Source organism: Apodemus sylvaticus, chromosome 21, assembly GCF_947179515.1.
Source record: "Apodemus sylvaticus chromosome 21, mApoSyl1.1, whole genome shotgun sequence".
NCBI classification, from domain to species: domain Eukaryota; kingdom Metazoa; phylum Chordata; class Mammalia; order Rodentia; family Muridae; genus Apodemus; species Apodemus sylvaticus.
This window is the reverse complement of record NC_067492.1, coordinates 17,854,318-17,878,499: the sequence shown is the minus strand read 5'-3', so window position 1 is coordinate 17,878,499 and position 24,182 is coordinate 17,854,318. Positions and strand designations below refer to the sequence as shown.

Here is a 24,182-nt window from a genome sequence, read left to right as displayed (position 1 = left end):
GATGTCCCTTACTCACCCAGATAAATGGGTACATTTATCCAGCTAGCTCCCTCCTTGACCTCAGACCACATACATAATGATACTGGAGTATGGGCACTGTGGTGCCCAGGGCCCTAGGCTAACCCCATGGGGTTTCACAGCTGTGCCAAGTTGGCCTTACCTTTGCTGGTGGCTTCGTTCCTTCCCAGCTGCGGGTGTCCAAAGATGGAGGGACTTGGTAGATGTCATGCCCTATGCCAGCGGAAGGTGGCACCTGGTAAATGTCCTGGGCTGGACTTCCAGGCCCTGGGGGCACCTGGTAAAGGTCTGTGGCTGGGCTGGGAAATGAGTGATGAGGTGTTTGTTTTGAGAATGTGGATGTCTGTTTGGCTGGGGGTGACTGGAACTGTGGGCTGGGCCCAGGGGCTTGGTAGAGACCTTGCTGAGTCTTGCTGGGAGTGGGTACCAGGTACACATTGTCAGACTGGGGCTGGTATGCAGTGGGGAGCATGGGACTGTACTGGGAGGCCGGAGGTACCGGAGCATGGACGCCTTGGGGGAGGCTGGGCTGGGCTTGGGGTGGGGTGGCAGGTGGGCCTGGTCCAGGCCCTGCTGGCTTCTTGTCGTACATGCCAACTAGAATCTTGAGGCGGTTACCAGGCACAATGCCCTGGCGCCCATGCAGTGAGCAGAGCCACCAGCCATCCAGGCCCTGAGTGTCCCGCTCGAGCACTGTCATGATGTCACCCTTTCGGAAGGAGAGCTCATCCGGGGATTCAGCTACGTTGTCATAGAGGGCTTTGGCCAGCACGTTCTGGGGAGAGAAGACATGGGTGGACATGAAGTAGGAGGCTGGGCACAGGCCTCACCCAGCTCCACCCACTCCAGAGTTAGGAGGCACCAGCTGTGGCTTTCAAAAGAGGCATCTGACAGTAGCAGGGGCCTTTGCTCTGTCCAGCAGGAGCGAAGTGGAACTGCCCCCAGGGTATCTTTCAGCTGGGGGTGGGGGTGGGGGTGGGGGTGGGGGCGCTCCAGTGCTCTATGGCAGCACCTGTGTCAGCGCTTCCTGCTATAGCAGAGGAGCTGACTTTGGTTTCCAGCATTAATAATGGATGACTCACAGCCCAGGTCCAGGGGGAGCCAAAGCCCTCTTCTGGATTCTGTAGGCGCCTATACTCATGTATGTGTGCAGGCACATCGTACACACCACACTTTTTTTTTTTAAATAAAATAAAAATTTTAAAATATTCCTGAAGTCTGAAGTCATGTGACAGTCTATGCCAAATAAGGATATGGCTATTCAGTCACTAGGTTACCAATGAACAGTTTCAGTACAGTCATGAAACAAACTGACAAAAAAGTTTCTTTTCTTTTTCCTTTTCCCTTTCTTCCTTCCTTTCTTGGTTTTTCGAAAGAGTTTCTCTGTATAGCACTGGCTATCCTAGAACTCGCTCTGTAGACCAGGCTGGCCTCAAACTCACAGAGATCCACCTGCCTCTGCCTCCGGAGTGCTGGGATTAAAGTTGTGTGCCACCAATGCCCAGCAATCATAGTTTTTTAAGATTAAAACACTGGGTAATCCCAGCACTTGGGAGGCAGAGGCAGGCGGATTTCTGTGAGTTCCAGGCCAGCCTGGTCTACAGAGTGAGTTCCAGGACAGCCAGGGCTACACAGAGAAACCCTGTCTCAAAAAACAAAAAACAAAAAACAAAAAACAAAAAAACAACAACAACAACAAAAAAAAAAAAAAGGAAGAAAAAAAAAAGATTAAAACACTGGGGATTTAAAAAAAAAAAAAAAAAAGAGGAACATTATCTTAAGTTCATCTACCAAAAAGTCAGGAGAAACTTAATGCATCTCTTAAGCTGAGAAGTAAGGTGTTCTTCCCACTCTAGCACCAAGGTTCAGACCTCTCTCTATATCTAGGACATTGCAGTTCTTCCAAAGGAAGAAAATGCTGGGTGGGGGAGGAACACACACATCACAGGAAACAAACGGTCATTGTGCAGACACATGATTATCTTCTTAAAGAATCTGCAATTGAGCCCAGCGGTGGTGGCGCACACCTGTGAGCCCAGCACTTGGGAGGCAGAGGCAGATGGATTTCTGAGTTCGAGGCCAGCCTGGTCTACAGAGTGAGTAGCCAGTGCTACACGGAGAAACCCTGTCTCGAAAATACCAAAAACAAACCAAAACAAACAAGAATCAGCAATTGGTGAAAACATCACATCAAGCCAGAACAACAGAAGCCATCTGCTTACCACACACACCTTGTACAAGACTGGAGAGGACAAAATGTTTTTACTCAAGTAAAAACCTGAGCAAAAGGAAAAACTGCAGCCAGTGGTGTAGCGTGAGGTCCTTATCTCACATTCTCTTAGGACAGCGGCCTGCCCATCATTGATGGTTCCATTTCCCATGCTTTAGTTACCCATGGTCAACCATGGCCCAAAAATATTAAATAAAAAATTCCAGAAATTAAAAAAAAAATCCAGAAATAGGCAATTCTTTTTTTAAAAAAAGATTTATTTATTATGTATACAATGTTCTGTCTGCACATATGTCTACACACCAGAAGAGAGTACCAGATCTCATTATAGATGGTTGTGAGCAACCATGTAGTTGCTAGAATTTTAACTCAGAACCTCTGGAGGAGCAGTCAGTGCTCTTAACCTCTAAGCCATCTCTCCAGCCCAGACATAGGCAATTCTAAGAAGCATAAAGAAACCTCTTGGTCGGGTAGTGGTGGTGCACACCTGTAATCCCAGCACTCTGGGAGGCAGAGGCACGTGGATTTCTGAGTTCGAGGCCAGCCTGGTCTACAGAGTGAGCTCCAGGACATCCAGGGCTATACAGAGAAACCCTGTCTTGAAAAAAACCAAATCTCCCCCCCCCCCCAAAAAAAAAAAGAAACCTCTTGCTATTCTGCTCCAGCAGCCTGGGACCAGCACATCCATTCTGCAGTGATTCTTGCTTGCTAGTTACTTGGTAGCTATCTGGGGTCAGACCTATTCAGCTACTAAATTCAAGAAAGCCCTATTGCAATGTTCCTAAAGCACACAAGCAGTAACTCTTATCTAATTCAAATTTGCCAGAGAGAAGCTATAAAGGTGCTTCTGTTAAGTGAAAAGGTTAAAGTTACTAATTTATAGTTTTAGAGGGACCAATAACTCAACTTTTATAATAATACATTACAAATTGTTCTATTATTGTTATTCATCTCTTACCAAACCACATTTATAAGTTAAACTATTATAGACAAAAGCCAGGCATGGCAGTGCACTCCTTTAATCCCAGCACTTGGGGGAGGGCAAAGGCAGGTAGAGCTCTGTGAGTCTGAGGCCAGCCTGGTCTACACAGTGAATTCCAGGACAACCAGGGGATACGAGGTAAGACCTTGTCTCAGACAAAACAAACAAACAAACCAAAAACAAAAACAAACAAACAAAAAAAAAACAAAGAAAAACCTATTATAAACAAATACATACTGGAAAAAATATAGTATACAGAATGCTTAATACTAATAGATTTTGAGGCATTCTTTGGGAGTCTTGAAATGCACTCATGACCGAGCAGAGAATAATGTAAACTCAGATAACTTAATAGAGCATTATAATAATTCATAATAAATTATTATGCCATAGGGCTTTTAAATTTTATTTTTGAGGAATTCTTTTAGAATGAAAAGGAAGAATAGAGGTCAATATATGAACAAGCCACTTCTAAAAGGCACAGGCACTCTTTTCTAGCTATGAGGACAACTCTAAGCAGGGGTGGGGCAGGACAAAGGCTGGGAAGCAATGGGGAAAAGCTAAGACCCTACAGCAGGCGAATGTAGGAAATTCACTGTAGGAAGGCAGCCAGTGTGGACCTGACCTGGCACCACGGACTACCAATCAGGAATCAAATACAAAAGGCCTAGTGCTGGACAAGAAAAGTTAGGAGGAAGCTGGAGGAGGTCATACAATCAAACAGGAAAAGACAAGACCAAGAGAAAACCTACAATATACAGAGAGGTCATCCAAGGGAAATCAAAGACCAAGACCTGCTGATAGGTACCAGTTCCATCAAGTACAGACACAGGGGGATCGGGTCACAGGGTCCTTCGGGTGTTTATGGTGTTTAAGGAGGGGAGCAATGAGGAGGTTGAGGTGGGTCAGCCCTGCCCTCTTGAGTAAGAGTAACAATTATCCAGGAGCAGATTCCAGACACACTGCTACTATGAGTGCTTCTGGGGCGTGAGGAAGATGCAACAGGAAAAACAGAGGCATTAGGCAAAGGAAGAGCAGCACCCACCACCTTTACTGGAGCTCTCGTCAACTATCACAGCTATAAGAAATGGGTCCTATGATGGCCTTTCTATAATGGGGAAGACACTCCCAAAGTGCACTTCACGTGGCCCAGGAGCTAAGTAGCCTGTGATGGGGCTATGTGACTTGAAGCAGAAGGACAACAGGACAGTGGACAGGGAAGAAGGCACAAGCCCGAGTGGGAAGCTTTAACCCTCTGTAACCTGAGCAACCCTGCACTTACTGCCTCCATCCCAGGAGCTGGCCTTAGAGATGACAGAGCGCAGGAGGAAGGCAGGTCTGGGTGTGGCTAGGACATCTGTCCTCTGAGAGGATCAGAAGACTGTCTCAGCGGGGCTGACTAGACCCCCATTGGGCACTCAAGAAGGGCAGCTGTACCCCTCTGGCCTCCACGTGAACATTAACTATGGGTGACCTACAAGGTCCCTCCTAAGTTTCCTGGGCTCTTGGCTACTTGCTGTGTGGCCTTGACTACTTAGACCCAAGAAGTAAAACCATCCTGGGGCCAGGCTAGTGGTATACAACCGCAATCAAACCAAAGCTAAACCAACAACAACCAGCATCCTACGGACCTCAGCTCCTTCATGGAATCAATTAGGAGCTGGAATTCCAGGCAGCAGGAAGGGCCATGCCGCTGGGACAAAAACCCAAAGTGGGAGTCCAGGCTCTGAAGCAGAATTGTCCCAGAGGGCTCCCTCTAATTATCTCTCAGGCCTGCCACTGTGACAGGTAAGGAGCCAACTGGAATTCATTATGTAGACCAGGCGGGCATAAGAGTAAATAAGAGAATTCCAGTACTTCAGCATTCAGGAAGCCCAGGCAGGAGGACTAAGTTTCAGGTTACTTTAGTCTATAGTGATATCCCCACCCCCCCAAAAAACCCCGGCCATAATAAAACATCATTTGAAATTTTAAAATGAGGTGTCAGATACCACTGAAAATACTCAAGACAATGGGGGTAGATATGCTCTCTTCTTGTTTACAGAATTTTCCAACTTGTATTTGATAAGTATTCCTTATTTTGAAGTTGAAAAAAGTATGTTTGAGGAGGAAATCAATCAAAATTAAATAGGTATGAAACTGTCATTTAAAAGTACTATCATTCTAAATACAATTTTTTTAAAGGAAAGGAAAAAAAATACTTATCCAGAAAAAAAAATAATGGACCACCTCCCAGGTTCCAGGTCAGGCTGGAGCAGAGGCAGACAGACAGCTAGTGTGTTCAGAGACCACAGTCTGATGCAGGCCTGGGTGGGAATTACCTTACAGCCTACCAGGCTCAGAGGCCCCATCCCCAAGCTGCAGACAAGAAAAACCAATTTCCCAAATATGGTCTGAAGCCTGCCTCCGGGAATCACCAGGCCCACCCTCACTCAGTGACCCCAGAACACCAAGCTGCCTGGCTGGGTCCCCCTGGCCCCAGCCCTGGTGACCACAGGAAGTGCCAGCAGAGTGAGTCACAGGGAAATTCCCCCCAGCCAAGTCAAAGGCGGGTGGAAGTGTAGACAGAAGGGCCCCACTACTGAGTCCCCTCACCTCTATGACTGCTGTCCAGGCTCATCAAGAGGCCCCACTGGGTGGGCCTGGAAACACCAAGAGAGAGAGTGAAAGCATGAAGACTAAAAGGGTCTGCTGAGGAAAAGGTTCAGTGACAAACCATGCAAGAAAGAAACTGCCCAGTCCAGGGGAGGCGCTCGGGCTTCCAGCCTCCCAGAGCTTGTCTGTCTGTCTGTCTGTCTGTCTCTCTCTCTCTCTCTCTCTCTCTCTCTCTCTCTCTCTCCCTCCCTCCCTCCCTCCTTCCCTCCCTCCCTCTCTCTCTCTTTCCCTCCCTCCCTCTCTCTCCCTACCTACAGCACAAGCTCACTGAATGCCTGCCAAGCACGCCTTGGCCAAGTAGGGCTGTAACTAACTGTACAGTCAAAGGCAGCTGGAGCCAGGGAAGCACCTCATGGACTGGGCACGTGGCATCAAGAGCCTGGCACCAAGGGTTCCTCTACTTGTGTCAGCTGGTGTGCGCTGGCCCAGAGCCCTTGCAGCAGACTGTCTCCTGCCCAACCCAAGTCCTAAGCACTGCCAGTGTCTGACCTATCGACTTTTTAGCTGGCCAAGCAAAGGGCTTTCAGCCTCTCTGCCTCCCCAGTTAGTTACTATTCAAGGTCACATTGCTCCTTCCCTCTCTCACATCACTAGGCGACAGACCAGGTCTAGCTCTCACTCCCACAGATATGTGACCTTGGGTAAGTCCCTTCTCCCCTAAACAACCAGACTGTTGAAGCTAAGATGACAGCTGGTTTCAGAGGATTGTACTTTTGTTTAACAACATTACCCTGGTTCCTGCTCTTGCCAAACTCCTAAAGCACTGGTTCTCAACCTGTGGCTCACAATCTCTTTGGGGTGGTTGCATATCAGACAGCTTGAGGATTAGATATTTACATTACAATACATAACAGTAGCAAAACTACACTTACAAAGTAGCAACAAAATAATTTTATGGTTGGGAGTCACAACATGAGGAACTGTGTTAAAGGGTCGTGGCATTCAGAAAGTTGAGAATCACTCCTATATTCTTGAAGTCAGGTCAGCACAAAGCTTACCACTGCAGTAGGGCGGAAAGACATCCAGCAATAATTTGCCATGTCTAGGACTGCAGCTCAGTGCCTAGTTTATGTGAAGCTCATAAAATTAATAATTTGCCAAGATGGGGGGGGGGTGCCAGAAATAAAGAAGGACAAGACCTTTGCATATATATGACTTTCGGGTTTTTTTTTCCCCCTTCCCGAGACAGGGTTTCTCTGTGTAGCCCTGGCTGTCTTGGAGCTCACTCTACAGACCAGGCTGGCCTTGAACTCAGAAATCCGCCTGCCTCTGCTTTCCAGAGTGCTGGGATTACAGGTGTGCGCCACCACTGCCTGGCTTATATATGACTTTCAAAGGAAGTAATACTGTAGTGACTTAACTGGCTAAGCACAACCACACAGAGACTTGTGACTCCAGAATGGCAGGGGCTGACTGCTCTAGGACTCCACGGATTATCCCTCTACCATCCCAGGACAATAAATGCCATCCGAACAGTGGCTTTCCACAGCCAAATAAGCCCGGATGGGTAAGAGTCACAGCAGCCTAAGCATTCCTGCTGCGGCCAATCTTCTAGGCCCTAGCAGCCTGCCACAGGGCTCTGTTTTTGGAAAATCACAGGGATTCTGTGTCATGACTGAAGTTGGAAAGATAGTCAGCTTCCTACGCCCTGTTTCCCAGTCTCCGTCAGCTGGACAGTTGTATGGCCTATGATATGCTATATATGTTATGTTCCAAACCCACAATGGGTACAACCAGGACTCTAAGGGATACAGAACCAGGTTACACTGATCTCTCTAGATCAGTGGTTCTCAACCTGTGGGCTGCAAACCCTCTGTCAAACCCTATTTCCAAAAAAACAATTTACATTACGATTTATAACAATAGCAAATTGTTTGGGGGTCACTACGACATGATGAAACTGTATTAACATGTCACAGCATTAGGAAGGTTGATGTTGCCATGATGTTACAGAGACACCATGAAGGCTGCTTGCTGCCTGACTTGCCAATCTCTAGCCACCTCACTCTGGGAACCTTCTGATGCATCCTTCACCTACAGGACCCAGTCAGACATCAACCCCTCTCCTCCTTCAGGAAGGCCAATGTCTATCTTAAGACACCCACTTCCCCTTATATACGGCCATTTCTCGTTCCTAACACAAGCATGGGAGGCACAAGTCTGTCCTCAGCAGAACCCTGGGTGCTAGAGCAGCAGGCTTGTCCATGGAAGGTGCCACAGCAAGGGCCTGCTGTGAGAAGAGCCAAGAGAAACCCTCAGCCTGTAGCCAGTGCTCCCCATTCCACACTCATCCTAGAGAGCTGCCCCACAGGTACCATCTAGTTGCAAATGACTCTAATTGTACCTGGGGCTGGTGAAAGCTTCAGACCCAGCAGGGTTCCAGCTAACTTTGCAAAGAAGAGCAGAGAGAGGCCGAGCAGCAGCGGTAATTCTTAGCTCCAGCTGCCTTGGGGGAGTCCTGAAGTGTTGTGAGATTTCCCAAGCCAGCAATAGGGCAGGGTACAAGCTTGGAGTACTAAGAAAAGACACTACAGTTTCCTCTCCACAGAGCTTTCAAGCAGTGCCAGCCTGAGCCCACTAACCAAAGGACCCTCTGCAGGCATGCCTAGTTCCACGACTGGCTCATATTTATTTATACAGCAAATCGTGTTCTCCGTGGCCCTAAACCAGCTCAAGGTGGGAATGAGGGGAATTGGAAAAGGAACTGGGCAACATGATACAACTGATAGGTTCCTAAGGACAAGAACAGTGAATTTAGCCGGGCAGTGGTGGCGCATGCCTTTAATCCCAGCACTTGGGAGGCAGAGACAGGCGGATTTCTGAGTTCGAAGCCAGCCTGAGTTCCAGAGAAAGTTCCAGGACAGCTAGGACTACAGAGAAACCCTGTCTCAAAAAACTGAAGGAAAAAAACCATAAAAAACAGTGAATTTATCCTAGGCTAAGCTCCTTCCTCCCATGATCATCTCACTAAATCTTCAAAACGACCCAGTCACTCAGCTTTATGTCTATCTTGCCCAAAGGAAATTGGAAGTTCAGAATGGGTACACCTGTCTCACCCAGGTTCACAGAGACAAGACAGGTTTACAGAGGCAGGTCTAGGGTTCTGAGATACAAGTGGAATTGAAGATTTTGTGGAAATGTCGAGCTTCACAGAATCCAGAGTGTTAGTGGCACAAACCTTTCTTACCCTGCTTAGTCCCACCCCCCAAAGCATACACACAGGCACCCACCCAAAGCACAGAGCCTCACACACAGCAGGCACTAAAGAAACACTGGTTCCCTTCATACTCAGAACCACTGCAAATGTGAGCCAAGTTTATTTCTGGGATATTCTGTTTGTTTGTCCCAAAGAGCCCCGCTGTTGGTGGTGGCCAATGGCTATAGGCCCGGTGACTGTGTGCCCAACTGGCAGTCATACTCACCATTCCTCTTCACTCATGCCCAGGCACCCACCTGGAGCAACATGCAACCATAAGCTCACTGACTAGGGGCCTGGCAGCCCTCCTTGCCCCAGTCCAGGATCCAACGGAGCCCTGAGAGACGCTTCTTCCCTCCCTTCCCTGTCCTGTTGTCTGGGGAGGAATTCTAAGACAAACCAGGTTTGGCAGCGTCCTGCCCTAGCAGTCCCATAGACAACTGAGCAGCCAGTTCACGTCCCTGATACACTGATAAGGAACAGCAGTGTGAGAACTGGTCTCAAAATGGCCTGTGCACGAGCCCCACCTTCCAGAGCCAGCTCGAGGGAATCACAATTCCAGCTTTGCCTTCCTCAGGAGAGAATGTGCCAGGACACGGGCAGAGAGGCACAACAGGTGGCTCCCAGCTCAATGTCTGGTACCCCACAGCCAGGGCAAAGGTCTGGCTGTGAAACCCACCTGCACTGGGGGTGGCCATTGCCTGAGATTCACCCTCACACACAGATGCTGGCCTTGGCTCCAGTAGCAACAGCAAATGACTTTGTGTCTAAATCCAGCTACCGGAAGCAGGTTCCTGCTTCAACTCCTGCCACAGTGTCAGATACTGCCTTGGGGAGTCTGGGCAGAGGTGAAGAGGCATAAGGAATCCTCCTACTGAAGAATATGGCCTCTGCAAGCCCCCATCGCACCACATAGGGTGGGCTAACCACTGCTTCCTTCCCTGACCCTAGGATTCTAACGGAGGACTGGTGAAACTATCAGTGGGTGAGCTCTAGTTCACTTTGGTGATTTGCAAAAAAAGCCTTAGCAAAGCTCAGTGTTAAGACTGACCCTTCACTGTAAGGACAGCATAGGGCCCAGAATAAGGTAATCCTTATCCCTGACTGTCATCACAGCAGGATCCAGAGATCAGAGCAAAGGGACAGTAGGATCTTAGTTTACTCTCTTCAGGTCTTAAGGCCCCTGGAGCTTTGACACTACATCCTGAGCTGTAAATAACAGCCTGCAGTAGCTCTTAGTGTGGTTCATGGTATGAGTACCTCCTCACAGGAACTGTCCTCCTCCAGCACACAACACAAGCGCAAGCGTATCCCTTCCACTCCTACCTCTCCTACAAGGCCTGACCTTGTGCCTCACCTAGAGGTGGGAGGTTTTCACCAAGAAAAATATGGAGCCTTGACTCTTCTTAGAGCTCAGAGGACCAGACAAGAGTGCACAGACCCAGATGATGGTCTGAGACTACCCTCCACCCAGTGCATCTGCTGGAGAATGATAACCACCTACTTCCTACTCCCCAATATCAAGCCTGACTAACACTATCTCTTTCCAAAGCCCTTCCAGACTGAGAAGGTTGGGTTAGGGGGTGGGCAGAGGATAAAGCTGTCTGGGCTTGGGGAAAATTTGTGGTGGAGCCTCCTAAAAAAATGGATTCTATCAGAGAGCCACAGTACAGCCTGACACCTCAGCCCAGGCAAGGAGGAGGGAGCACAAATGGTACAGTACACAGAGACCATGCTGCTCCCGCTCTCTGCCTCAGTTTCTACACTTAAAACCTTACAACCAGGATGGGGAGCAGCCCTGGCCTCAAGGGTCTTTCTTGTGCAGACAGATCCCCTTCAGACACTGCCTTGGCCAGACCTAGGAAGGTCACACTGCACTCACTCTCCTGCTCAAGCACAACCACTAATGGCCAGAAGCTCCATTCTTCCTTCTCTGAGCAAAGGTGACTTCACAGGCACAGCCTAGGACTGCCTTACCCGGCCGTCTCCACCCAGTTTCCAATGGGTTCCTTCCTTGCTCAGGGCAAAGGGGAGGTGAGTACTGGTGCCAGGAGGGTGTGCCGGCAGTTACTTCCCAAGGGCTCCCTTCCCTAAGGCACCACCTGGCTTCTGGCTCCTGATCCTCTAGGCATCCACACCTGCTATTCTGGCCCGTCAGCCCTGGCCGGTCACCATCCAACTCTCCACCCGGAGAAAGGAGGGCGTGTCCCCTGGCCCAAGACAATCGGAAACTTTCTCACTTAGCAAGGAACGGACACATGGTCGTTATATATACGTGACCAAACACACAGCAAACCCTAGCTCGGGAGTGTCTCTCAGCCTAGACCTTTCTACAATCCAGAGTCGTGAAAATAAGCTGCCGCCGACACTGGGAACGACTCCCCAGATGTCCCCAGGTTCCGACTTATCACGGCTCACTGCCAGTTTGTAACCCTCGGTAAATCTCGGTTTCTCAGTCCCTCTGCGTACCGCCTCGGGCTTAGCCTCAGGCAACCCGGGCCGGTGGCCCGGCTGCCTGAGGACGTCAGGATCCAAAGGGCTGCGGTGAGCTTCACGCTGGCTACATGGGCTGCGGGGAATCGAAAGGCGGACCGAGGGAGGGACTCGGTTACGCGCCGAGTTGCTCCATAATTGTGCGGCTGGTACAATTCGCTCGGGCCCGCAGGGAACGTCCTCCTCCCCGCCCGCCCGGCCCCGAGTCCACACTCACCAGGGACTTCATGGTGCTCCCCGGCCAGAGGCCGCGCTGCCCGCGTACCGCCCGCCGCCCTGCCTCACGTCTCTGCCTCGGCCGCTCGCAGCCCGTCCACTTCGCTCCGCCCGCCCTGCTCCCGGCATGCCCAGCCGCGCTACCATTGGCCGCCGTGGTCCCCCCATGCAAATGAGCCGCCGAGGTGGGCGGGCCGAGCTGGCCACTGCCCGTTACGGACATCCCCGCCTCTCACGGCTGCGGGCCCGGCTAGCGAAGGTCCTTAGTAGACACCGCCCAGCCCCATCGCTCAGCTCCGGTGCAGCCCCTCCTTCCCTTCCAGATGCTGGCCTTGTGCCTTCCTTACCCAACAACACTGGAGTATTCACGCGTGTCCGCGGCATACGATTCAGATCTGAATTCCTACGCAAAATGGGGGGAGTACGCCCCAAAAGCAATTACTAAAAACAATAATAGTGTAAGACTATTGTAGACAGGCCTTAGTGTGTAAGGATCCCGGAGTGATGGTTTACATCTAAGATTCCAGTAATAGGGAGGCAAAAGCAGGAAGCCAGCCTGGGCGATAGGGTAAGATCCTGTCTCATAACAAAACAGACCCCAGGGTTGGCCAGCCCCAGTCTGACCTGCTGCTTTTCACTGGCAGCACCAACCACTACCACCTTGACTTTTGAGGATTCCAGCTGGTCCCCTGAAGCCCAGGGGAGTGAAGCTAGGACTAACTATGTCCACTCCATATATGCCTCTGGGCACTAAGCAAGGAACCAGAAGCCCGCCAACTCCTGCCCTAGGAGTGCCCCTCCACCTTTCCTGAGTCAGTCCTGTCCAGATATAAAACTCGTGCCCAGCAATCTTCCTGAGACCTGCCCAGCTTGTCTGTTTCGGCAATGTCCAAATGTGCGCGCTGAGACTGAGAGGAAGAAGCACCTGGGGAGAGCAGTGGACAGCCTCAGCCCTCCCTCCTCGGTGCTCACTCCTTGCTAGGTAACCAACTGTTCAGTGATGTCATCCCAAGCAGCAAAATGTGGGTGCCAGAGTCTCCGAGCACAGGCTGCTGGAGAAACAGGACCGAGCCTTATTTCAGAGCACACAGGACCCTGACTGCACACTCTCCAGCAGCTGCTGATGTGGGGAAGCGGTGAGCCAGACTGCACTTCATTTTAGCAGAGTTCTGAAGAAGAGTGGCTAACACACACATGCTCAGGCCAACCTCCACCTGACAGGCACCAGGCAGGCTTTTGCCCAAAGCTCCTTCATCAGGAGCTGGGCTACAGCAGACCAGAAAGCGCTCACCTCACGAGTCCTGTGAACATCTGGTCAGACCAGATTCCTGGGTCTTAACCCTCCTGAAAAGCTAGACATCTGCATTTCCCTGGGGCTCTGGCTTAAGAGCCAATGGCCAGAACTACCCCCAGTATAAGGGGGTAGGAGGCAAGGAGAAATGACCCGGTGTCTGGAACACTCCTGCTGGTCACCATACACTACTCTCTGTCTGTCTGTTTGTCTCTCTCTCTCTCTCTCCTACAATCCCCCTCTCCTCAAGCTACTCAGTGGCCCTAAACCAGTGGAAACATGTCCCACTTTGTGGGGGTTGAAGGGTCCATAACATGTCACTTAATTTCTACTTTGGAGGGGAGGAGCAAGACCTGGAGACCCAGGAGGTCTCTGCAGGATGGATAGGAACACAAAAGGCTAGGCTCAGAAGGGATAGCCTCTATTCCACCCCTGGCCAAGAGAAGGTACCACAGACAAGCAGTGACTAGCTAGGATCCTGGGAAAGGGAGATAGATCCTCTCTCAGAAGAGGGCTAGGGGTGAGAGTGCGGAGGTGGGGGAAGGGAACTGGCTCGGGCTCAGGCATTTCAAAAATTTGCTCCTTTTCCACTTAACTCCCCCCAAGCCTGTGAACCTAGGAATGGCATTTCCGCTTTGGAAACAAGACCCCAGGATTGACACCCCACTGTGCTAGGGGAGTACCCATTGGGGAGGAAGTACCCATAAGGGTGGTTGTGGTCGACAGGGATGCTACACACACACACACACACACACACACACACAGAGGTCTATGCTGGCCTGGACACACGTGCTCAGTGATTCGGTCCTCCATCCTCCACACCGACCCCACCTCCGTGATGCTGAGGGACTCATGGGTCTTCCTCTCATGCCCACAGCAGTTTTCCAACACACTTTACTGCTGGCCTCTTTACAGTGATGAGACTGACACAGTGCAGGGGTCCTTGTCTCATTGCACACAATCTGTGCCCAGGTGGGGCATGGTGGAGATACTACACCTTAACCCACACTGACTTCATTGCAGTGGAAAGGGAACTTAGGGACAAAGACACTCCAAAGCTGAAGACCTCTGCCACACTCAATCTGACTCCGGATGGACAGGGGTCTGAGACCCAAGAGACCACCTCTCTTCCATCTCCCCAACAAAAATAAAACAACAACAACAACAAGCCTGCACCCAGCACTGAGCCAGCACTCCCCAGAAGTTGAGCTCATGGATAAGGAGGGTGTAAAATAGGGCGGAACCTAAGTGGTTACTCCTGTGGGAAGAGCTAGCTTGAGAGCTGGCAGAGTGTCATCAATATTGGAAAGTCAAGTCACCTATAACCATGCCTGAACACACACAGGCACACATAGAGGCAGCACATGCACACATAAGCACACACTGGAACAAGCTCACATAAGTATAGCCACAAACATACAGCTGCAACAGACACAGAGAGTCGAGCATACACAGGCGTGTATGCACAGGGACTGCTCAGAGAGGGTGGTGCTGGAGAGAGACTGCAAACGTCTGGCCAGGCAACAGTTGCCACTCTCCAGGACAGGTGACAGTCATCCCAGGAGTGGCCTGGAGTCTCTTTGCCAGGTTAAGGATGAGTTTACAGGCTGCAGAGGGGCACCCCTATCCTCTGGGGTATGGAAGGGGCATTTGCACAGTAAGCACAGTAGCCACTCTCCTGCCTCCTACTGTTTGTCCTGGATCCCCGCTGAGTGTCGAGGGTTGGAGCTTTCTAGCCTTCTGAGCCTCAGAAGCAGCGCAGGCCCCACAGAAGAGCCAGTACCGCTTATGCTCGCCATGTTCACTGTAGCACTTACAACAGCAGAGGGGGAGGTCCAGGGGCAATGTCCAACTCTAGCGGAATGGCTGGACGAAGCAGCCCCAAGAAGACCTCGCAGGCACACAGAGAACCACTTCCAAAGAGCAAATCGCACAGAGGAATTTCAGCTTGTGACTAAGAAGAGTGAACAGAGCAGGCCTAAACTGACCAACACAAGATAAGACACACAGCCTCTCCCCTCCTGAAGCTTGGGCTGGACAGGTCAGCTGATGGCCAGCTCTGGGAGGGGCAGAGGGAAAGGATTTCCTGAGACCGGAGGTAAGCTTCGCAAGCCCCAGGGGCAGGAAGATGTGTTGTCCCTAAAGGGCCACAGGGGCTGTTCCTTCCTTCTGAGAGGACTACTCAGTGTCAAGCTCAAAACCTGGGCAAGGCTATAGGGACCCTAAGGACACAGCCTATCAGTCAACCCTCCCCACCCTGGGGACCAGGAGAGGGCAATGCCACCTCCCAGAGGCTCAGAGGGCAGTACCTCTGCCCCTTCACACAGGAAGTGGTAGGAGAGCTTACTTTGTAACTGCCCATTCAGCATTCTACGCACATCCCTAAAGCACCCCAGGTGACACCCCCGCCACCCCACCCCAAACAGCAGAGCACACACTCTTAGGAGCTCTTGTAAAGAGCGTGCCTGTACTCCACGGCTGGAAAGAGCAAGAGCATTCACTCTTCACTACAGCAGTGAACTGTAGAAAGGTGGGCAGGGCCTACAGCCTGGAGCCAGATTCTTCCTGGGTGGGTCCCCATGTCATCCTTTTGGCAAGTCCCTATGGACCTGGATGGATACAGAGGTAGGATGGAAGGCAATGCTACCTGCTATGAAGGGACAGAGCCCAGGGATGAGAGGGCTCCAAACAGACAGGCTTTCCAGGAAGCCCAGCCCCACCCCCACCCCCAGATCCTCTTTCTCCCTCCAGGTGTGGTCCTGGGACAAAGCAGGGGTAGGGGTGGGGCTGGGGCTGGGGCTGGGGGAGGGGGTGAGTGGGGCCGCCCTCTGTTCACGTTTTCCTGCAGCAGTGGCCCCTTCAGGGATGTGCTTATTTCAGACAGGACTTCCCTCCAGCAGACGCAGACAAGAGCGGGCTAGGCCTGAGGACCACTGCTTCATGTGTGGACCAGAGGCTGGGGCCCAGCGTGCCTGCCCTAGAAGCTGCTTCTGGATCTGGCTCGCCTCATCCCCTCAGCTTTAGGGAGGAGAGTAGCAGAAGAAACTTGTCAAGGGAGAGCAGGACTGGTCCCTATCCCTGGGGGCAACTCTGCTGCCAGTGGCTGCCCTGCTTCCGTTAGCTAGGCTGGTTGGGCAGGGACAGGGTGTGGTCAAGAGACCTCCAGAGCTGGGCCATCTGCTCTCCCTCTCCCATGGCAACCAGTAGTTCAGACCGAGAGGTGACTTCACATGCCATCTGCTACACGCCTTCAGCAGCTTCCACTGAGCACCCACGCCCACACCCACAGATACCCAGATGGGCAGAGACTGGACAGGGCTGTCAGCCATGGGGGCTGGAGTTACAGGGCCAGCGGGTCACAGTGCCTCCAGGGACTCCAGAGGGTATAAAAGCAGCTCCTCCATCGTTTAATACACACACACACACACACACACACACACACACACACACACACACAGTGGATCCCACATGAGCGCAGGGCCCATTTGTTTCTCTAGACTAAGCCTACACAAATGACACAGCTGTCTGTGGCACCTTCAGCTGGCCATTGCCCTTCAGGTGGTGGTCATGCACCTGAAGGTCATGCACCATACACTGGTAAGGACAACCATTACCAGCATCTGAGCCCACACTCAGGCACTGATATGGGTGCACACACAGCTGTACCAAGCAAGCACAGGGAGGGCACTGTGATGTGGCTCTGTGCCAGCATCCCATACCACCAGCCATACATCAAGTTCTACCCACTAGGAGCCAGGACCCATACCCTCTCTTGCACCACACCCACAAACACAAGTGCACACTACTAAATCTATTTCCCAGCCTTCCTTGCTCTCCCTCCTCCCTCTTCAGATGCTCAAAGGTTCCCCAAGTTCCCTCAAAACATCCCTTGAGGACTTGGGTGCAATTCTTCCTTGGCCGCAGCTGCCCCAGATCCATAGCTAATGCTGGAGGTGAGCAGGACTTCCCTCACACCAAACTGGGGGTGACTGGCTACGGCATCCACCTCTCTCAGCTGCGCACATGGTCTGAGCATCACATGCATGTCAAGTGCTGTGTTGTACTAGGACACTGCCATGGAGGGAGCCCCGCCTCTGAGAACTCACACTGGGGCTGTGGGAGGTGGGCATGAACTGCAATCACACCTGTCTGTGGTGACAAGAACTCAAGGAGGGTGGGAAAAGGTGGCAGGGGTAGGGAATTGTTTCATGTAAGGTATATGGGGGCCTCTCGAAGGAGGAGGCACTTGAGTAAAGGTGTGCACCTTTTGCTAAGGCTCATGATGCCAGTCAATCAATCAATAACAGTGAATACTGATGTAAAAAGTACAGGCAAGTGAGCAGCTTGGGAGTGAAGAGTAGACTAAGGGCCGAGGCGCTGCAGGAGGAGGCTCTTGGCAAGCTGGGACCAGCTCTGGCCTCTGGCTTCTTGGAGGGTCAGGTGTATCCTGGCTTTGGGCTCTCACAGTGGCTTATGAGTGGGAGTACCAAGCCGGAGTGGTTGAGGAGGGTGGGAAGAACCAGTCAGAATTCTTGTGCTCAGAATTGATCTTCTCTGCCATCAACTCTGGCAGAACTGATCAGCCAGATCTCTTGGGACAGGATGAGGCCCAAGGAAAATCACAGGTGACACACGCAACAGTTGAATGTTAACCTGTGACAACTGTGAGAGAACACAAACCCTTTTGGCCCCAATGGAGGGCTGTGAACAGGGAACACTGTGGTCTACACAGTCTCAGCAGATCATTTTGGTAGTTATGACTAGATATCAGACTTTCTAATACCAACAATATATCAGTGTTCTGATACTTTAAAATCCACATTAAACAAATAAGACAGCTTCCCATCAACCAGAGGATGGGCTAAATGCATTGTGGTATATTCATAATATCATTCGTATCATTCGGCAACCAAGAAGGCACAAGCCAGTTAGACGCCCATGTGAATGGCGATTTCTAAATTATTAGAAGCCAGAGCTAACATAGAGTGAAGAGGAACACCTAAGTCAGTGATAGAAACAGAGTGGGGGCTGCCTTCTGGGAGCCTCTGAGAACATTCTGAGGAGATAGTGACATTCCTTATCTTGATGGAGTTCTTCATCAGCCCAAACCTATTTACTGTACGTTTAGTACCTACCTGTGCATTTCATACCGTGGGAAAATCTACCTCAATATAAAAGTCTCAATGGACTAAAATGAAACAACGCCCAGAAGGACAGACAGTACTGCAGTACTTCGAAAGACCCCAGGGCAGGCATTATGATCTTAAGCCCACTGAGTCGCCCTTTTCGTAAGTTCCTCGCTACCTAGGAGACGGAGTACAGTGAGGTCTCTATGACACTCAGCCCAGGCTTCCTGGGACGACGCTCACCTTTCCTCATCTATTACAAACTCTGCAGGTTTTGATGATCTCACACTATTGTGCCTTCCACTATAATCTGTTTCAAATCCTTCTTGGAATTTGGCAGGGTTTGATAATAAAATTACAGAAAAGTCCCCTTAGTCCCTAATCTCTCCCCTAGAAAAAGAGATTAACTTAGAGCTACAACTTGTGACCACCTCTCCTGCCAGAACGGGAGTCCTTCATCACCTCTGTTGAGGCCCTGGCTCTCCTGGGAGAGATGAAGATGACGACTCAGCAAACAGTGAGTGTAAGAACCACAGAAGGAGTGGGGCCAGGGAGAACCGGGAGCCCAGTCTGACAGCCGTAGGTCCATCCCTAGAGCTACATAAAAGGAAGAGAGAACTGGTCTGCAAAGTCATCCTCTGGCGTCTACACTTGCACATGTGTTCACACACATGTCATATACACACATGATGATAATGTCAACAATGACCACAAAAAGGAAGGAAGGAAAAAAAATAGTGAAGTTTGGCCAGGAAACAAGGGAAGCAGGCAGCCATGAAGAGGCTGAGGCTGGGAGGTGTAAAAGATCCTTAGGGCAGTAGGTAGGAGGGGCAAAGTTGACCACCTGGAGTGGCCTAGGGCCACTCACCTTTCCACAGCCAATATTAGCATTAGCATCTTAAAGTACTTAACATCTTAGATTAGCATTTTAAGGTACTGAGGGCTACAGCCTGGGGTTGAGGTCTTGCATTAACTTTCATTGCTGGACCACACTGCTTGCTGCAGACCACGTCTGAGGACAAGCCAGCACATCAGTAGTTTTACCCGCACGTGACTCCGTCCATTCCAAATAGCACAGCGGCAGAGTGCCCAGATGGCCTGAGATGTGGTGGGCTAGCCAACAGCTGCGTCAGAGGATAGGATACCCCAGGCTGTGCACAGCAGGACAGAGGCCAGGGTCACCTTGCCACTAAGGCCTTCCTTAACAGGAACTAAACTGAACCACAAAGAAAAAGCCACCAGAGGGAGATGGTATACCACAGAGGATTGTGCAGGGGTCAGCAAAGGGTGTTGGTTACCACATCTGCCAACAGAGGCTAGAAACAGTGGCTGTCTCCCGGCGGCGATGGTGGCGGCACTACCCAGCCTCTCATGAAGAGCTGCATGCGCCCCTTGTTGATTTCCCCCAAATGCTAGGGCCCCATGAGTTCTGGTAACCTCCAAGAAAGCTGAAGCATCATGAGGCTCTGTAACTGGCTGTTGTAGAATCCAGCATGATGATGATTCCTTCTGGAGCCTTCGTCCTGACCTACCAAAATATTCACCCATCTGGAAGCAGCCTCTTTAATCCTAATTGGCCTTCAATAAAGCTACCTGGAAAGAGACTTAAGGCTTGTGTAGGGCCCTGGCATTCCCTGCCCTGGCATGATGGCAGAGAGGAGAGAAGAGCTGCACTCCACACCCTCCGCAGGTGGGTGAGCTGGGGCAATGAGAGAGAGAGACAGAGACAGAGAGAGTTCATAAGGGGTCAGGAGGTCATAGGTCCTGCCCCATGAAGCCTGCAGTCCTGTGACAGAATCTGCTAGCAACCACACCATCCCATCTTCAAATACACAATGGCGAATGAGGCCAGGAAGTGTCCTGGGGGGAGCTGTGGGGGTGAGCAGGGGTGATCTGCCTGGTAAAGTGGGTCCAAGGTTTGAGGCCAGTTCCTGCAAGGGGGAGGGCAAGAAGGACAAGGGAGGGTAACGGGAGAAGGCATGGCATGGGCTTTGGGGGTTGAGTCAGGGACTGGACACTTTCTCCCACCCCCTGTGCCCTTCCTCCGAGGAGGCTGCAGAGTGAACCCCAAGACCATCCGAGTTCAATCAAGTGCCGACTGAGTCCACTAACTGTTGCTAGATTCATCAAAACTAGACCAATTCTGCTACCCAGCCCTGAGCGAGCTGCCGGGCCTCTGTGAACCCAGGATGGCTGTCTGCAGGGACAACAAAGAGGCCCTGGGTTTGCTCTCTAACACAGTGAAAGAGAAAACTTGGAGAGCTACAGGGAGCTGTCAACAGCTCTCTGGGCTGCAGCCCTGAAATCAGCGTGGCCATGCAGGATGGTGGTCATTTCGCCAGCCTGAACGTTGTCAGACTTGGTTCCCACCCTGCCTGACCTCCATTGGTCACGAGACCATGGCCACTTATGGTCCTCCCTCAGGCCCAGCACATGGGACATGCTTACACTGGGAAGCATCTGTGTTCCTTGAAAGGGACCATCATCCAATAAAGGGCATGGTAGAGGCTAGAAGAACCACTGAGTTTCACAGCAAAGAAACGATAGGCAGCGCCGTCCTGCAGTGGGGCTGCTCTGCACAGGACTTGTTCACCTTACTGTGACAGGGCAGCCAGCCTCTGGTCACTTGTGAGCATGGGTCTGAGATGGCAACCAGTCATTTTCAAGGGCAAACTTCAAGCTAGGACAGACTGCCTGATAGGCCTATGGTATTGGCCGGCCAAGCCCAGAAGGAAGGCAGATGTCAGAGGAAGCCAGGAAATGAAGAGCCAGGTACCTGGGCTCCCAGCTGCCAGCAGAGGGGTGAGCATGAGCTGGCAGTCAGGGCTGTCATGGTGCCTGCCCCTCCCCCAGCCCCATATCCCACATGAGCTGGCAATCAGGGCTGTCATGGTGCCTGCCCCTCCCCCAGCCCCCATATCCCACAGGGGTCGAATAACACAGTTAAGACCCCGGCACAGCTGGGAGTGATGGTGCACACCTTTCAGACCAGCATTAGCAGGAGGCACGAGCAGATAGACTTCTGTATGAATTCAAGGCCAGCCCTGTCTACAGAGTAAATTCCAGGCTATTCAGGGCTATACAATGAGATCTTATCTCAAAAACCAAAACAAAACCCTATTCAGGCCCTGCTTAGATACCCAGGAAACCACATCAACTCAACCTAGACCAGCCCAAGTTCCCTCTGCCGTCATTTCCCACCGTTTCCCATCGCCGCCTGTTAGCATCTTGTAATTTCCGTGGGCCAAAGTGCCTGCGTCAGCTCTATCCAGGAAAAGACTGCCCAAATGAGTGGGTGCGCTTAAAACTCAAACGTGTCCCTAAGTACCACATGGCCAGTCACCATTCTGGGCTCCCTGAGCAGGGACTGAGCGGGCAGATCTTTCTAGAAGCCCACCAGGGATCCCAGCAAATGAATGCTGTTTTCTGCTTCAGAAATGAACTCTCCGTAGCCCCACAACCTCACACATGACCAAAGTCCCAGGAGAGAGGACAATGGACTGACAGCCTAGCTATACACCATGCTGAATTACTGAGGGCTGTGGCCACAAGCAGATGGGAGGGAATCAAATGCAGTGGATTGTGGTGGGGACAGCCCTTCACCCCAGTCCTTCACAGCAATTCTTATCTGTACAAGTTTCACCAGACCCTTATCCTCTCTAGTTACAGATGGTGCCACTGTAGCACAGAGCAGAGAATAGCTACCTGAAATCTGTGAGGTAAGGGTCTGCGTGCCACCTAAGACTGCAGGTCCTATACAGAGCTCTATACCTGGTCCAGACTACTATACCAATCCTGGACCTCCCGACCAGAGGCCTGTCCAGAGGGGTACTCCGTGGTCATTACTGCCTTGGGGACCCTGGCCCTTCAGCATACGCAGCAGGTCTGCCTTGTTTTTCTGACCAGTGTCCACAGGGGTGGAGCTGGCTGGTGCCCTATGCCCCGAGCCAGAGAAAATCCTGAGCTTTGCAGAACAGCAGAGCAGAACAGAAGAGAGGCTTGGCCGGCTTTCTCTGTCTCTTCCTAGAGATGAGACAATTATGCCTTGAACCAGAAGAGATGGGGGTGGGGGCTCCCATCAGCACTGCCTGGAAGCCCTAATTTTTTCATCTGTAACTCAGAATTACCACTTCTAGGGGCGGGCAGGAGCTGAGATCTCTAATTCTGTAATAACAATGCTCTGCACTGACAGAACCCTCTCTTCTCCAGGAATCTCCATACCCTACGGGGGTTAATTAAGAGGCCACTTGCCCTGCCAAGAAACTTGACTGTCTGCATCGTGGTGGCGAGAACCCAGTCCGGGAGTAGATGAAGAGCAGTTCCAGAATAAGGCCAGGCTCTGGCCCATTGCCCCTTCCTGTCATTAGGAAAAATGCCTGAGTCAGCAGAGAAATGGTGGCTGCGGGCCATTTACTCCAGGGCAGACAGGATGAAGGTGTGGGCTCACACCTCTGTCTGTCCATCTGTAAAGTGGGCCGAAGCCTGTATCTAAGTCCAGTGCCCTGATGGAATTATCAATGACCACCTCAGGAGGAGACCCAAGGTTCAAGTGTTAAGGACTGGACCAAGGGCTGCTCAAGTCTGCCCAGTGGGTTAGGAAGACAGAAGACGGGGTGTCAAGCAAAGGGGGAAGCCCCTACAGAAATGAGCTGCTAGTCGAAAGGCCCTGGGGTTCAATGGGCCAACAAAACTTCCCACAAAGTGAGTGTACAAACCAGAGGTAGGGGGAGGTACGCTATTTCCATCAGCCAGCCAAGCCAACCATTCTGGGGTAAGGATGTCTCCAGGGACAAAACAGACCCCGCCCCACGCTTGGCCATCCGGGTAGGGACCCGAGAGCACAATAGGGCAGCCCTCCTAGGCAGTTTTCTGGGAGAACAGCACGGACCTTCCCACCCTTCGCTCGGCCCAGCTGACCTGGCCATGGGTTTCGAAGGAGTGACAGAGCCCTCCTCTCGGTAGGCCTGGCCACTCTGGTAGGAGGTCGGGCAAAATCAGGGACCCCACCGACCCCACCAGCCCAAGAGGCTCTCAAGAGGTTCCCAGATACCCCCTGCCCAACCCAACCGTGCCGGGGAGCTCCCCGTGGGGCCAGCACGGGCCCCCGTCCTCCTCGGCTGTCCTGGAGGAAGAGGCTGGAAAAGCCGGGTCAGAGAAGCCGGCTATGGGGCGGGGCCCCCCACCCTGACCCCCACCTCGGCCTGAAAAAAACCTCCGGCGACCCCCGGTGGCCCAGGCCTGCGGCGGGGGGCGCGGGGGTCTCAGGCGGTCAGCACTCACCGGCACGGTCATCTTGGCCGCCGTCCCCGGGGCCCTGCGGCAGCGGCGCGGGCTAGCTCGGGCTCGGTGGGCCCGCGCCGCTCACAGCCCCCGGCGCGGGGTCCCGGCGCTCTCCGCTACCCGCGGGCTGCTTTCCGCCACCGGACTGTCCGGCCGCTCCCCCCACGCCGCGCATGCGCTGCGCGCGCCGCCCCTCCCCCTCCCGCCTGCTCCGCCGCCGGCCGCATTAAAGGCGAGGACCCGGGACCCTGGCATTTTTCTGTCGGCACAACTGGGCGAGGAGGCTGGGTTCCCACACCTTGCCGGTCTCTCAAAGGCCACCTCCAGACTCACTATTAGACAATCCCATCAGGTCCGCCCACCCGGTTCTGGAGCCCAGAACCCCACCCCCCACACATTACGTCCCTCACTGCGGGTCCCAAGGCTCCTACACCCCTAGTTTGGGAGCAGATTGGTCTGGCTGAAGCCGATCTTAGATCAGCCTGGCACTACACCAGAACTCCTCTGCCCTCCCCTAGCTGAGAAGGCTCCTAGGTCTCCTCCAGGGTCCACTCCAGCCCCCAGAGAGCTCCAGACCCCCCCCCCCCCAAGAAGCAGCCTGATTAACATTGGATCCCCCTGAAAATAAAATCTAGAGTGGCTTTTAGGGAGGGACCCACAATGGGCCTTCCTGCCCAAGGCTGGAAAACAGGCAG

At 52.1% G+C, this 24,182-nt stretch overlaps 1 protein-coding gene across 2 annotated transcripts in view; it reads right to left on the bottom strand.

Moving 5' to 3' along the window:
* Nucleotides 1–23,646, bottom strand: part of Bcar1 (BCAR1 scaffold protein, Cas family member) — a 34,353-nt gene extending 10,707 nt beyond the window's left edge. The window contains exons 1-2 of one of the 2 annotated variants that reach the window (XM_052166742.1): nucleotides 23,488–23,646; nucleotides 161–793 (exon numbers count right to left, since the gene is read on the bottom strand). In XM_052166742.1, coding sequence (XP_052022702.1) covers nucleotides 161–793; nucleotides 23,488–23,499 — 645 coding nt within the window. In that variant the 5' untranslated portion in view covers nucleotides 23,500–23,646. Of the gene's footprint in view, nucleotides 1–160; nucleotides 794–11,791; nucleotides 11,892–23,487 lie in introns of those variants that run through there. The other variant, XM_052166744.1, reaches the window with a different exon arrangement.
* Between the last annotated feature and the right edge of the window lie 536 nt (nucleotides 23,647–24,182).